The following is a 15927-nucleotide window of genomic DNA, read 5'->3' as shown; positions in this document are numbered from 1 at the left end:
ACATGTGTGCTGGACCTTTGCAGTTATGTATTGATATTTAGGGTGAGCCAAACCATTATCAAATATTTTAAGTTGACTTGCATGAACAACAATCATTGGTCTGAGCTGCTACCTGCTACTACCATGTTTATACTCAGCTGAGCAGAGCTCACAGAGTATATTAATTTTGTTAGTTAAAAAAGATCTGGGCGAAAAAACAAATTCATTTAGCCATGTTCGTGCGTCCGCCTGTCTGCCCGTGAACACGATAACTTGAGTAGATTTTGAGGTATCTTAATGAAATTTGGTATGTAAGTTCCTGGGCACTCATCTCAGATCGCCAATTAAAATGAACTAAATCGGACTATACCCACGCCCACTTTTTCGATATCGAAAATTTCGAAAAACCAAAAAAGTGCTTGGTAGGTGGGTTGACCTTATGACGCAGAATAGAAAGTTAGTAAAATTTTGGACAATGGGCGTGGCACCGCCCACTTTTATAAGAAGGTAATTTAATAGTTTTGCAAGCTGTAATTTGGCAGTCGTTGAAGATATCATGGTGAAATTTGGCAAGATCGTACTCCTATTACTATATGTGTTCTAAATATAAATTGGCAAAATCGGGTGACGAACACACCCACTTAAAAAAATTTTTTTTTAAGTCAAATTTTAACAAAAAATTTAATATCTTTACAGTATATAAGTAAGAACATTTAACTCCAACATTTGTCTCTAAAGACTCAGCTGAGTATGCAATGTTCGGTTACACCCGAACTTAGCCTTCCTTACTTGTCATTTAAAAAATGTGTGGGAATGCATTGTGTTTTTACACTTTGTTCAATTTTAGCCTATTTCAAGTCTTCATTGGCCGTCAAGTAAGCCTAACCCATTGTATAAGTATACCATGGTCTAACTTATGTTTGAAAGATATAAAACGTTAAGGGAGTTCAGAATTTTGTGCAAATGATCTAGCATCATTGCATTTGCAAACTTCCGTATCATATCTTTTAAAGTACACTAACAAAATGCATGGCTTTGCATTGGATACGCCATTGCAAATACGCAACATCAAAAACCGTAATTTATTTTTTCAATATATCAACTGTTGAAAAATAACAAAAGTAGAAGGAAAAAATTTAAAATGAAAGAAGTTGCTCACGATCCGTAGCTTATATTTGCTATAGCAACGTTTCCAAATTCAAATACACAAAATCCTGAACTCCGTTGTTATTTATTAGGCATTGCCAAGCAACCAAATACCCGCCATAATGTACATATTTACATACATAGTAATACATCTATTTTCAAATTAATTTGAATAACTGTATGTATTGTATAGAACATACAGTGATCAAGATTAAGAGGCACTACAACACTCAATAGAAGCTAACTCGATGTGCAACTATAGATTATAACACGTTTTGAGTGCGTTTGTAAGAGTGTAATTTATGCCTATAATACATTTAGATAAGCGCATAATCAACAACAACAACAACATAAGCGCATAATAGGCTATGAGGTACTTGGTACATGGTACATGGATGATTCCACGGAAGTTCAGCCACCATAATCACAGATTTCTCTGTTCTCATGTATTTCTTGTACTTTGTCAAAAAAGTGCCTAAAAACTTTTCCATCTTGTTTTTTAATTTTTTGCATTTAAGTGTAGATACTCAAATACATGAGCACACAAGTTTCAAGAGCAAATAACTAATAAAACAGTCTAACGTTTCTTTTTGAAATGTTGGTATGGGAATATTTAGATGTTATTTGACACGTATGTAGGTGCAACGAATCAAATTTGCAAAAATTCTAATTCTTATGCTATTAAAATTTTGCCCTTTTCCTGTTACGGTTGCGACAACATTTCTTTTAAACTTCAGATATTTACTGTGAGCCGTATATTCTCCCAAAGATCTTAAGATTGGTTTAGAATTAGGGAAAAAGTATGTAAAACTCATGGCAGCTTGATTTGTGGTCTGTAATAAATACCCACTCAGCATTCAGATGATTAAATTTTGAATTTCCCAACATATCAATACAATTTGATTACTCTTTCTGACTAAATAATGAGTTATCATATAATTGAACAAAAGAAATAATCAAATATGAATACTTTTGATGATCAAAAACTGAAAAGCATTTTTCGATCACTTTTTGGAATCATTTTTGAATTCCTTTGATGACTAAATTTTAATATTTCATTAAAACCAACAAAAAGAATAATCAAATATGCTTACCTTTGATGATCAAAAACTGAATATACATAGGTTTCCAATCACATTTTGGAATCATATTTGAATCAAATGTGTAACTTAGGTGATCAAAAATTTATAATCATTTTTAATTCAGCTTTCTGAATTTTTTTTTGGACTATATCTGTTGACTGAATAATGAATTTGATACTTGTTAAAATTTTACTTTTCATTGAAAATCTTATTTTTTCCACATACACACATTTTTTCAATCATGAAGTTCAGAAAAAATATGTACATATGTATGTATATAAAAATTTTATTATTAAAATATTATTCAAGACAATATAATGCAAATGCTGCTCGTGACCGAAGATTTCCCCAATCATTTCTTCACCTTCGGCTTCCCAGAAAATACATTGCACAATACAAAGGTTGTGTGTTATTTGAACCCCAGGTAAGTGAAACTCTCTTGACATACATATGTACATACCTGGATATGTCTTCAACATCCCGTACCGTACCGTATTTTAAGATATTGAAGATCAACAACAACAATATTGAAGATCATAGCTGATGATCTGATGCTGAATGTTGTAGTCGCAGGTGTATACCGGTCAAGTTTGTTTGCGAGTGACCTGTGGTTCAAATAGCTCACTTTCGCATGCTTTCTTCCCCTGATGAAATAAAAGTATTATGTAGTAGTAGTATCTTATTTTTAATGAGATATGAAGAATAAATGCATCATAATCGCATTCAAAAATGATTCAAAAATCTCAACCAAAACGATTGAAATATGTTCACGACTATGATCAAAAATGACTGTGAAAAGCAGTCAAATATTACTCTAAAACAAAGCTCAATTTTACAATGATATCAAATATGAATAAAAGACGTTTCGGAATAGGATTCAAGGGGTTGTGTAGCGCAATATATAGCTTCTCCAACCCAATTGTCAACCTCACCTTCGAGCGGCGAATCCCGTTTCACTAACAGACGAGGCTCTGGCGACCCCAAGCTCCTCATGGAACTTGGGGGTGGGGAGGGAGGGATGGCCTGAAGGTTTAATGTGGCCATATAAATCGTTCCCGAGATGGTCGGGCCAGCATCTTAATGGTGCTGTGTTACCGGAGCGTATCGGATCTGTATCCGACAAAGGACCATCACATCGATAACACTCCCCAAAGCCTTCGGGGAGTAACTAATCGCTACAACAACAACAACAACAATAGGAATCATAAATGATTATTCAAGAATAATCACGTTTAAAGTTTTTCTCCCGACCATACATTAATTTTCGAACAGAAAATGCTTTTAAATTTGAACGTTTTTAATCATCTTGGGGTATGGTATTTAAATATTTTTTGATCTAAATTTTCAAAAAATGCTGGCTGGGCATAGTTTAAAAAAACTAAGCAACACACCGTAGCACAGAGGTTCGTGTATCCGCTGTTAAGCACAACTTGTTTTGTAGCAAATTATTTAACGGCTGCCTTCTTCAATAATTGTCGCTGGATGGGTCTCTTTACGCGTCAAGCCTAGAGAGTTACAAAGGTACCAGTGATACGGTTGGTCCCTTATTAATGTTTGCTGAACATAAGATTTGGAATTTTTTCTTTCTAGCACAATAATCGCGAAAATAGTTAAAATTTTTTTGTTGAATAGGTGCATTAGGGTGGTTACAAGGTATATGGTGAATTTTGTTTTTTTTGTTCTATCTTTCGGGGTACCCTCCTAAAATATGACAATATATCAGAAAATGATTATTGCAAAGTTTCAGGCCAATCGGATAATGTTAACACGTGCCTCATTGAGGTCAAAGTTAGGAAAAACAGTGATTTTTAAGAAACAATTTTAGTGTTTCGTCAGTAAAAGCGAAATCATTTATGCCAGTTTATCATTCGATAGGTAATTTTATTTGTATTAATTTTGATCTAAATAATATTTAAAGAAAACGGTTATTTTTAGCAGTATTTGGCATTTATCCTATCAGGGTGGCCGCATTAAGATTAAGATGTTCGGATAAATGCCAAATACTGCAAAAAAATACCGTTTTCTAAAAATATTATTCAGATCAAAATTAATACAAATAAAATTACCTATCGAATGATATACGAGCGAAGTTCCTGGCATAAATGGTTTCGCTTTTACTGACGAAACACAAATTTTTTGAGGCACGTGTTAACATCATTGGATTGGCCTGAAACTTTGCAATAATCATTTTCTGATCTATTGGCATATTTTAGAAGGGTACCCTGAAAGATAGAACAAAAATTAAAATTCACCATATACCTTATAACCACCCTAAGGTGCATACTCCCACGTTTAACGAAATATGTACATACATATGTACCAAATTTTTCCAAATTTGAATATTTATATTTTATATTACTGAATTCGATCTCCAAAGACTGCTGTTAGGAAAAGTTTTCGAATGAACATGGCTTTGCGCAGGGCAAATTCAGTACCAGCTTCTTCTTCTACAACAATGTCAGTTCATCGAAATCAACGCAAATTTTCCGAATATTTTATGTACGCAGTTTTAAAGCCCATTCAATTTTCGCATAATGAATTGCAAGTTTCAGAGTTTTAGTTGTATAGACTTGCCTTGAATTGAGAACTGTCACGTACAGTTCTGTTTAATGTATTTTGTGTGTAACTTATTCCCCAACACTTACGTTAAACTGGCCGGTACGTGAGGACCTCACATAGACTGAATGAATTGACTTAGAAGTCTAACTATAAAAATGTGTACGATTTGTCACGTACCAACTGTGGAATGCCCCAGCTACATGAAGTGCTACCTACACTACTGGGAAATACAGAATCACAGTGGTGGTCACCGTAATGAAGATGTAGTGTGATGGGCTAATTAACCAAATATCAAAGTACTTTAGAACATTTTTATAAAACTGGGTCGCTCCTTGCTTGTACTTTGGCAAGCACTTCGAGCATATTTCTGCCATGTAAAGCTTCTCAGCAAAATTTAGCATAAGCAGATGGTGTCGGTATAAAAGATGTTTATAAGACAAAGAATTACAACTTAAATTGAAAAAAAAACTCGACGGGAAATATATCGCTGCAAAATTTTATTAAACTATATACATATCTACTGAAAATGGACGAGATCGGCTAAGTCCCACTCCCACTTTTATATAAAAAATTTTAGAGATTTTTAGGCGAGTATTAATAGGCAATATTTACCAATCGAAATGTTGCAATTTTTAAAATGGGCTCTTCCTCGCTCTTTTTTTTTACCAAACAAATTTGAAGCGTTTCGACAGCTAAAAATCGGAAGAAGAATTTATGGACCGTAACAAAATTTTTTATATCGAGAAATATTTCTGTTATCAGTTGTCAGAATCACTTAACGGACTCGCACAATTTATCGACTATATTTTAAAGATTGAAGAGGTTTCGATTCAGCTCATCAATAACATCAGTAAATTTAATTATAATTTAAGGACACGTTGTCGATTGAAAAATTTGAGCCTATCCCTTGTTCCTGGTATCAAGTAATATAGATAGCACCATATTTCGATAATAGGGCAGGCATTGTTTTAAAGATACTTCTGGTACTATTTTAGTATTATTTTCGGGTCATTTCGATGTTATAGCCGCTAAACAATCCCGAAGGTTTAGGAGAGGGTTGCGGATGTGGGCACACGTTTTGCCGGACATGGTACTACTCCGCGAACGTTAGCGTCTGTAAACTTTTGTCGCCTCTTACGACACGCATGCTCAATTAATATTCGAAACCCTTTAACCCGCTGGTACATATTTTGTGATTGTGATCGATTCCATTGCAGACTTTTTTGGAACAGTTTGGGTTCTAGTCCGGTTAATTTCGGGATTGTTTCGAGAAATATTCCGAAACATTTTCGGAACTGTTTTAAAGAAGGTTATCTTCGAACTCTTAGGGAATAATTTCAGAATAATTTGGTACTATTTCACAGTAGTTCCAGAATTTTTAGGCGACCATTTGGAGTTCATTTGGAGATTGTATAAAGGATGATTTCGAAATTATTTCATCATAACTACGGAATGGCTTTCGGCACCAATCCGGACTGTTTTACAGTTGATTTCAGGGTTATTTTAGGAACCATTTTTGAACTGTTTTGGGACCATTTTCGAAATTACTTCTGCAGTTTTCCAAAAGGAACAGTTTTTAATCCCTATAAACCTGAGTCTATTCCACCTAATATACAAATATTTGATGAGTGGGTCATAAACATAGATCGAATCCTTAAAAATTGTGTAGTTTGAGTTCAACGAAATCGATGAGAAAATATCGGTATCCAGTGCCAAGAGCAACGATATGGTATGTCCTGGTTCTTTGTGTCTAAATGGCTCAGTTTTTACTCAACCAAGAGTTGCTATTTCAGTACAACGTTATTTAATACGCCTCGTTCTATTACCATGATTGGAAATACTGGATTAGCAGACAAAGTCCTGTATCAAAAACAAAGATGTTCTGGGTCACCCTGGTCCACATTTTGGTCGATATCTCGAAAACGCCTTCACATCTACAACTAAGGGCCACTCCTTTATAAAACCCTCTTTAATACCTTTAATTTGAATCCCATATCGTACAAACACATTCTAGAGTCACCCCTGGTCCACCTTTATGGCGATATGCTGAAATGGGGTCCACCTATAGAACTATGGCCCACTCCCTTTTAAAAGACTCTTTAATACCTTCCATTTGTCACCAATGTCATACAAACACATTCCAGGGTTACCCTAGGTTAATTTTCCTTCATGGTGATTTTCCCTTATTTTTTCTCCAAAGCTCTCAGCTGAGTATGTAATTTCGGTTACACCCGAACTTAGCCTTCCTTGTGTTTGTTTTATGTTACACAACAGAATGCAACAGAATTTAGAATGTAAATAGAATGCAATATGCGGCTATAATAATTCAACTGAAGTAGTGTTGGAGGAAGCATAAAAATGTCTTCACTTTCATTGCAGCATTTTCTTTCAGTAAAACATAAAGGAACCGAAGTATAAGCAAGCAGGGGGAAAAGTATATGTAAACAAAAGGAATTGTTATTAATTAGAAACTGCTTCGTCATTAAATCTTTACAACAATTTAATTAATAATAATCTTTTTTTTCAGAGATACGACAATATTAGAGGATAATTATTAATACAAAATAAGGATTGTAATTAATTTTGATATTTTTATAAACTAACAACAAGATGTCGACAAAGGCTGTAAATCAACAACAACGACGTACACCTCTAACCCTCACTGGTGGCGCTGCCAAAAGTAATCAAAATCAACAAAGCGGTAAATCGTCGTCAGACACTAATGGCAATTCAAATAATGGCGCTAGCGCTAAAACTGACAATAAACTATCTGCTAGTCAGAAGTTGGAGACGGCAGCTAATAATGCCGATAGCAAGGAATCCACACCGAAAGATGTGAAGAAGCCACAGAATAGCGCTGATAAGCGTCCACAAAATGCTACCAATAATGAAACGGCTAAGAAAAATGATAAAGTGGATGACAAGAAAACGCAAAATGGTGCTAACGGCAAGCAAACAACTAATGGCGGCGCAAAGGAAAAGCAGCAAAATGGTAGCGAAAAACAGGAAAATGGTGATGGAAAAACTCGTTCGAGTAACACGACAAATTCAGCTAGCAATGCAGCTGCTAAAGCTACAACAAAATCAAACGAAAAAAGTGGCACCAGCACACCAACTTTGAAGGAGGAAACAAAAGCGCAGGAGCAAAAGCCATCTAGCAAAGGCACAACAAGATCAAACGAAAAAGCTGTTCCCAATTCAACAATTGCAAAAGACGATGCAAAGACAGAAGAGTCTAAGACTGCGTCAGCTAATGAAAACCATGAAAAAGAATCCGAAAAAGAGAAAGAGAAAAAGAAAGATAATGCATCGGAGAAAATTGTTGTTGAAAAAGAAACAAGATCACGTCGTAATGAGCACGCTGCAGCTGAGAGTGAAAATAAGCAAACCGAAAAAACCGAGCTACCAGCAACACGCTCAAGCGCTGCACAACCTAAAGCACGTGCTACTCCCACAAAAGGTGTCGAGAAGTCATCTTCAACAGCAAGCACGCCAACAAAAGCTTCACAACGCACGCGAAGTGTTACTACTGTTATAGACGATGTTGAAATGGAAGTGCTTGAAGTGGAATCCTCACCGGAAAAATCGCAAAAGAATTCATCCGCTGGTAGTGAAGTCGTCGCCACTATTATAACTGCACCACCGTCAGTTACTCATCTCCAGCCACCAACGGCCACATCTACACCAGGCAAGCCTTTATCCACAACCACCACCATGCAACAACAAAAGTCAAAACAAACAAATCAAAATACTGCTGCTGCTCCTAAATCATCAGAGATTCCATTAAATATGCAAAATAGTGCCAGCCCACTAGAACGCAATAGTGTACCACGGGCATTTACACAAATCGGTGGACGACGCAGTATACGTCCGCTTAACGAATATACGCCATCGAAATTTCAGGTTAACGTACAGTATCGTGAATCTTATCGACGTATCAATACTGAATTAGATGTTAGCTCGACTACAAATACCAGCATGAATGTTACAGTGGGTTCAGAAGTCCCAAATAATTCATCATTTTCATTCTTTGGACGCGGACGTAAGCGTGATCGTACACCACCGCCAACACAACAGCAATCGACTATGGAATTACATAATGATGCTGATTATTCTCCACCCAAACGTGCACGTCTCGATATGCAAATGTTCTTTAACGTAGTCGCATCACCGTTAACATTATTGCGTTCACGTTTTTCAAAAACTTCAATACAAAGTAGTACGCCAGTAAAGTTGAGCTCTAAACTAACAGCTGATGATGATGATGAGGCTGAGGTGCAAAATGTTTCTGGCATATCAATTGAAGAGGAAATTATCGAAAATGCTGAAAGTGGTATGGAGAAGACTGCAACTGAAGATGTGATGGTGGGTAAGAAGTTGGATGATGATACCACCACGCCCAAACAGTTGGAATCCTCGCCTATGAAAGTCGATGAAAATTCCGGCGGCCTTGAGCAGCATACCGATGAAATAATAAAGGACGCACAGAAACAGATTGGTTCTGAGCTCAGAAATGTACATGAAGTTGCTGCGGGTATTGCAGATACGTCTTTTAAGTCGGCAAAGAATAAGAGATGTAATGTCATGTAAATGATTGCACATCAAGCGTATTGTTTTTTTATAATACATACATATATGTTTTGTATACCATATTTGTGTTAAGAAATGTGTATGTCAGATGTCATTTAAAGTATATAACTTTGTATGTTAGTTCTAAATATTAATTTCATGTTCTAAGTAATATGCTTTAGAGCTCTTTTACAAGAGTCGAAATTGACCAGCAATACGACTCTGGCCTGAAAGAAAGTATATCGTCTGCTGAGTGGAATATCAGTCGATCTCGGCTGTCGCTTTGAAAATCTTCTATCTCAGCGAACTTTTGTAAATCACGCTATATTAGAATATATTTGCAGAATGCTCGACTTCAGCCATTTCTTTTTTTAACCGCTCTGTCTCCTTATTTTAGAGAAAATCTTCATATTTCCGATTGCGGTTGAAAATTCCCTATCTCAGCTTTAACTCAATACATTTTGAGCTGAGATGGGCTTTTATAAAAAAAAAGACGTGAATAAAAAGTACATTTAAAGATTGATGTATCTAAAAAAGAAATATTTTTACTACATACAATCTTTTGGAAATGAATTGAACATACTTAAGAGCACGTTTGGTTTATGGAGATTTTTAAATAAATGGTCTGACTTCGACCTCGCTTTCAGTTTCGATTCCATTTCAACACATCTTTTGATACTCGTTTATTTTAGACGTGTTGTTGTAGCAGTGCTTCGCCCCATCCAATAGGTGCGACCAATCACAAATTGTCATCAATGTCCTCTAACGGGAGTCCAAGGAAACTTGCAGTTTCAACAGGGGTGGACCATAATGAGAGGGGTGTTAAGAGACGTTGGTTCCACATGACAATTAAAGAGATGGTTGGTGTCATGTGGGGACACATTGAAAGCGGGGCATACATTTTGTATGTCGGGGTTGATTCTTGATAGGTAAGAGTTTAACCTGTTGTATCCAGATTTTAGACGTGTTATACTTTCGTATAGAATTGTCGGTTTTTCTTCGATTAACTGATTTCATATCTGATTGTGCTCATATCAACTGAACTATATACATTGATCCCATGTTACAATTGCACTTTTTCTTACACTTACAATATATCATGAGCCAAGATGTTTATACATCAAAAACTCTGAGATAGGTCGTACTTGAAATAAACTCCCCTGCAAAAATCGTTTGATCATGTGTTGATGTTGTTGTTGTAGCGCTAAGGTTACTCCCCGAAGGCTTTGGGGAGTGTTATCGATGTGATGGTTCTTTGCCGGATACAGATCCGGTACGATCCGGTAACGCAGCACCATTAAGATGCTAGCCCGACCATCTCGGGAACGATTTATATGGCCACATTAAACCTTCAGGCCATCCCTCCCTCCCCACACCCAAGTTCCATGAGGAGCGTGGGGTCGCCAGAGCCTCGTCTGTTAGTGAAACAGGATACGCCGCGCATAGGTGAGGTTGACAATTGGGTTTGGAGAATCTATATCCCTGCAAAAATCGTTGGGTCATGTGGTCCACTGGAGTACGCACCATTATACTCCACTCAACTCATGTTACTACACGAACATATTGTAAGCCGATCATTGCTCGTTTTTAGCGATTGTAATCATTACACGATGTTTATTGGACTGTGGGTACTCCATGAATTACTCTGATGTAATGCGGAGCTGGAGTATATGGTCCAGTCCTAGGACATCGCAATGTTAATTGGACCATGTTTTTTGTATGAATTGTGGTTAATTTTGGAGCACTCGCTTGGTCCATACCGAGTACTCTATACATGCATGCATGGAGTACTCGCGATTTATGCATGTGATCTGAGATAGACGTTTTCAAGAAAATTCTTCTTAGTTGGATATTCCACGTAGCCGTCGATATACTTGTCTTATTACCTAGGGACATGCATACAATATAAAATATAGTACGATTATTTTAAAGTCGATTGTAATCAAATAAATTTTGCTACTTTTAGTAAATATTTGTGACCCGGTCTATGAAAAGGTGGCTTATGACTAAAAAAAATTTCTTTTTTGAGTCATAAGCCACCTTTTCATAGACCGGGTCACATTTGTTTTTTCGTTGTTCTTTACAAGACAATCAAAAGTGTTTGCATTGTCTTAATCTGCAACAACAACAAAATTGTAAATTTGGTCAACTAATAAATGTTTTTCTTCTTTCGAAAACGTTTTAATATTAGACCATATACTCGTGACACCTCTCTTATTTCAATGTTATACGGAATACCCAAATATAATTTTTTTATGTTTTTTGACGTCTGTGTTTCTGCAGTGTACCCAAAATGAAAAAAACATAAAAGAACGCATATTTGTCGAAAAATGTTAAAACAAAAAACAAAGCATATCAAAATTTTGATTTCCCTCTATATTCGACTTCTGTCGATATTAGTTGTAATTTAGTTTTTAGTACAAAGTAAAAATTGTATTCCAATGGATTTGAAGTTATTAAAAGATTAAAAAACAATTATAAAGAAAATAATACATAGCATCATATGTACGCACGTATTTTAATTAGCATATTCCTTACAAACTGCAAATGTTTGTATTATCTTAGAATTTATTTCTGTATTATTATATTTTTTAATTCGTATTCTTATTTCAATTAAATATATTTTATTTCCATATGTTTGCCGTTCAATTATAAAAAAAAAAAAATTCAGCATCATAATTTGTATGTAGTTGTGCTTCAATTTATGTATTACAATAATTATACACACACACATATAACATAAATCATAATTTTATTCAGAATTTTATCGCTATCCATTAAACATAAAATCATAAAATAAAGGTTTTATACAATATTGGTTTGAAATTTCATTAACGAGTTGGTCCCACACTTCGAATAGGGGGAGAACTTGTATCACCAATTCTGAGGTAGACTAGTAATTATACTCAGCGTTTTTTGCACACAGAGTATATTAAGTTTGATTGGATATCGGTTGGTTGTACAGGTATAAAGGAATCGAGATAGATATAGACTTCCATATATCAAAATCATCAGTATCGAAAAAAAAAAATTGATTGAGCCATGTCCGTCCGTCCGTAAGCACGATAACTTGAGTAAATATTGAGATATCTTCACCAAATTTGGTACACGAGCTTTTCTGGACCCAGAATAGATTTGTATTGAAAATGAGCGAAATCGGATGATAACCACGCCCACTTTTTATATGTATAACATTTTGGAAAACACAAAAAACCTGATTTTTTAGTAAGTAATACACCTAGAATATTGAAATTTGACATGTGAACTGATATTGAGACTCTTGATGAAATTTTGAAAAAGAATTTTAAAATGGGCGTGGCACCACCCACTTGTGATAAAATCAATTTTACAAATATTAATTATAAATCAAAAATGCTTAAACCTAGTTTAACAAAATTCGGCAGAGAAGTTTCCTTTACTATAAGGAATGCCTTGAAGAAAAAGTTACAAAATCGGTTAAGGACCACGCCCACTTTTATATAAAAGATTTTTAAGAGTCATGGATGAATAAAATAAGCTATATCTTTGCAAAAAGAGCTTTATATCTATGGTATTTCATTTCACAAGTGCATTTATAACAATAAATAGGAAAAACTTCAAATTTAAAAAAAATGGGCGTGGCACCGCCCCTTTTATGAATAAGCAATTTTCTATGTTTCGGGAGCCATAACTCGAAGAAAAATTAACGGATCGTAGTAAAATTGGGTACACAAATTTTTGTTATAGCAGGAAATATTGCTAGAAAAGATGGACGACATCGGTTAAAGACCACGCCCACTTTTATATAAAAGATTTTTAAAAGGGTCGTAGACGAAAATAATAAGCTCTATCTTAGCGAAAAAGAGCTTTGTATGAATAGAATTTTACTTTGTAAATTGAATTATAACAATAAATTGGAAAACACAAAAATTTTTGAAAATGGGTGTGGAACTGCCTCTTTTATGACTAGCAATTTTCTATGTTTCGGGACCATAACTCGAAGAAAAATTAACACATCGTAATGAAATTGTGTACACATTTTCCTTATAGCAGGAAATATTTCTAGTAAAAATGGACGGTATTGGTTAAAGACCACGCCAAATTAGATAGGAAACAAGTTTAAAAGGGTCGTAGACTAGAATAATAAGCTATAACTTAGCAAAAAATAGTTTTGAATCAATGATATTTCACCTATCAAGTTCTACTGTAAGAGGAAATGGGGAGACATTTTTCTTTTAAACGGGCGTTGCCACGTGTTATGTAGAAAAGTAATTTATCTGAAATGAAATGTACAATTGAAGCGCACGCTGAGTATATAATGTTCGGTTACACCCGAAGTTAGACACAATGGCGAATAATCATAGTCAAAATAAAATAGGTTTTAAATTTAGTTGCAGCTTTTTGACATAATTTTCTATGAGCTATCTGTCAAAAAAGCTGAAACTAAATTTAAAACCTATTTGATTCTGACTATGATTATGTGCCCTTGTTTTTAATTCAAATGTTAAATCAGTGCTCTTTTATGCTTGTGAGACGTGGCAAAGTTCAAGCTTAATTGAGAAGCGCCTACAAGTTTTTAAGAATAAATGCCTACGCCGGAATCCTGAAAATTCGATGGCCCGAAACAATAACAAATGACGAATTATGGCGAAGGACAAGCCAAACAAAAGCAGCCACAGAAATTGCAAAACGCAAGTGGTCGTGGATTGAACACTCGATTCGGAGGCCTCCAGACAATATAGCAAGGCAAGCATTGCGGTGGAACCCGCAAGAAAGCAGAAGACCCGGGCGCCAGGGAAGATCTGACGTAGAACTGTCGACAAATAATTGGACGATGCAGGTTACACGTGGAATGATGTCACGAGGATAGCACCAAATAGAATAAGATTCAAATCGGTTATCGAGGCCCTATGCTCCAGTAGGAGTTAAGGAAGGAAATAAGAAGAAGCACAGTATCCCGCGTTGCTCCGGCTAAGCAGACATTTTTAAAGAAGTTGTAATGACACATACTTTCACAAAACTTACGCAAAGTCATGAAAATATTTTTTCCCACTTTTCCCCTCTTATTATTCTCCATTATAATTTACTTCTCTTATAACGTTCTCTACCTCTTTATCCTCTCTTCTTTATTCTTATATTGCCCATCCCTGTAATAGCCCTATCTCCCTGTACCACACTTTGTTTCTCCCCATATTATCACTCTTCAGCAACTTTATCGAAAACACGTTACAAGCCTCGTATGAAACCTTTTTTGATGATTCCGAAAAAATTTTAAGTACAATGTATCTGGGCATGAGTCCGGACCCTTTCAGAAAAAGGTACCGATGGCCGACTGGTTTATGTGTTTGTTGAGGCAAGGACTGACAGAAAAGGCGGTGGATTGGGAAGGCAGAAGGGCATTGGAATGTCTACCACAGTCACCATAAGGTGAGCAGCGCAGAGTTGGTTAGCTTTTTGGATGAAAAGATATTTCGTTGTTGTACCTCTGCTTCAAGATGTCTTCACCAAGTACTGTCGTTTATAACACCAATAAACGATAAAGGCATTCCCTGAAGGTTTTGGGGAGTGTAATCGATGTTGATGGTCCTTTGCCGGATACAAATCCGAGTCGGTACTAGGTAAAGGTACTAGACCGACCATTCAATCCAATATTTTCAAAGAAGCTGACTCCGGTAACAGCACACCTGGTTCCTTACATCTCGTGTAAAATACAAAAAAAAAAAAAACAAAAAGAACCCTACAATGCAAGTAGTCTAACGCACCCACCTCCCATGTAACAAACATGCCACAATCACTTTATACACATTGTTTAAGGTACGTTTGCAAATATTCGTAGAATTCGTAAGTGTCAAGCACATTGAGGTAGTAATCATGGTGTGCCAGTCCCAGCTTTAACTATGCCGCGGGACTATCAAAGTACAGCAACGTGACCCCGATAGACGTAGAGCTTAGAGCTCAACCTATTTTCCGACGGAATACTTGACGGTAGTACCGGGGGGTAAATGGTACTCTGACGGTAGGAGGTTTAGTGCGGTTAAAGTCGATTCTTCCTCCTCGTAACATGTCGTGCACCGTATGCCAGTACAGAATATATACGACTGCGACATCGGCTAAATGTAACTCAGCTTTTGTCAATGTCATTATCAAAGCTGTTCTGGGCTGTGGCCTAGAAGATTTTACTTGGTTGTTGTTGTTGTTGTAGCAGTGCTTCGCCCCACCTAATAGCTGCGACATATCACAAATTGTCATCAATATCCTCTAACGGGAGTCCAAGAAAACTTGCTGTTTCAATAGGGGGGACCATAATGAAAGGGGTGTTAGAGGCGTTGGTTCCACATTACAATTAAAAGAGATGGTTGATGTCATGTGGGGACACATTGCAAGCGGGGCATACATTTTGTATGTCGGGGTTGATTTTGGATAGGTAAGAGTTTAACCTGTTGCAGTATCCGGAACGAAGTTGCGCTCGAGTGACTCGCGTTTCCCTGGGGAGTATGCGTTCCTCTTCCGCAAGTTTTGGGTACTGTTCTTTGAGTACTGGATTCACCGGGCAATTCCTGGTATAAAAGTCCGACGCCTGTTTGTGGAGTTCACCAAGGACCTGCTTGTGTTT

At 36.2% G+C, this 15927-nt stretch overlaps 1 protein-coding gene across 2 annotated transcripts in view; it reads left to right on the top strand.

Annotated features, from left to right (window-relative positions):
- The window catches only part of LOC137235674 (general transcriptional corepressor trfA-like), a 32935-nt gene extending 20816 nt beyond the window's left edge, over positions 1-12119 (top strand). Inside the window, exons 1-2 of one of the 2 annotated variants that reach the window (XM_067758559.1) lie at positions 7069-7206; positions 7294-12119. In XM_067758559.1, coding sequence (XP_067614660.1) covers positions 7377-9356 — 1980 coding nt within the window. In that variant the 5' untranslated portion in view covers positions 7069-7206; positions 7294-7376 and the 3' untranslated portion in view covers positions 9357-12119. Of the gene's footprint in view, positions 1-7068; positions 7207-7293 lie in introns of those variants that run through there. The other variant, XM_067758558.1, reaches the window with a different exon arrangement.
- Positions 12120-15927: the final 3808 nt, after the last annotated feature.

This window comes from Eurosta solidaginis, unplaced genomic scaffold (assembly GCF_040869045.1).
Source record: "Eurosta solidaginis isolate ZX-2024a unplaced genomic scaffold, ASM4086904v1 ctg00000151.1, whole genome shotgun sequence".
NCBI lineage: Eukaryota > Metazoa > Arthropoda > Insecta > Diptera > Tephritidae > Eurosta > Eurosta solidaginis.
The sequence above is the reverse complement of the archived record's forward strand: the minus strand, read 5'-3'. Positions and strand labels throughout refer to the sequence as shown.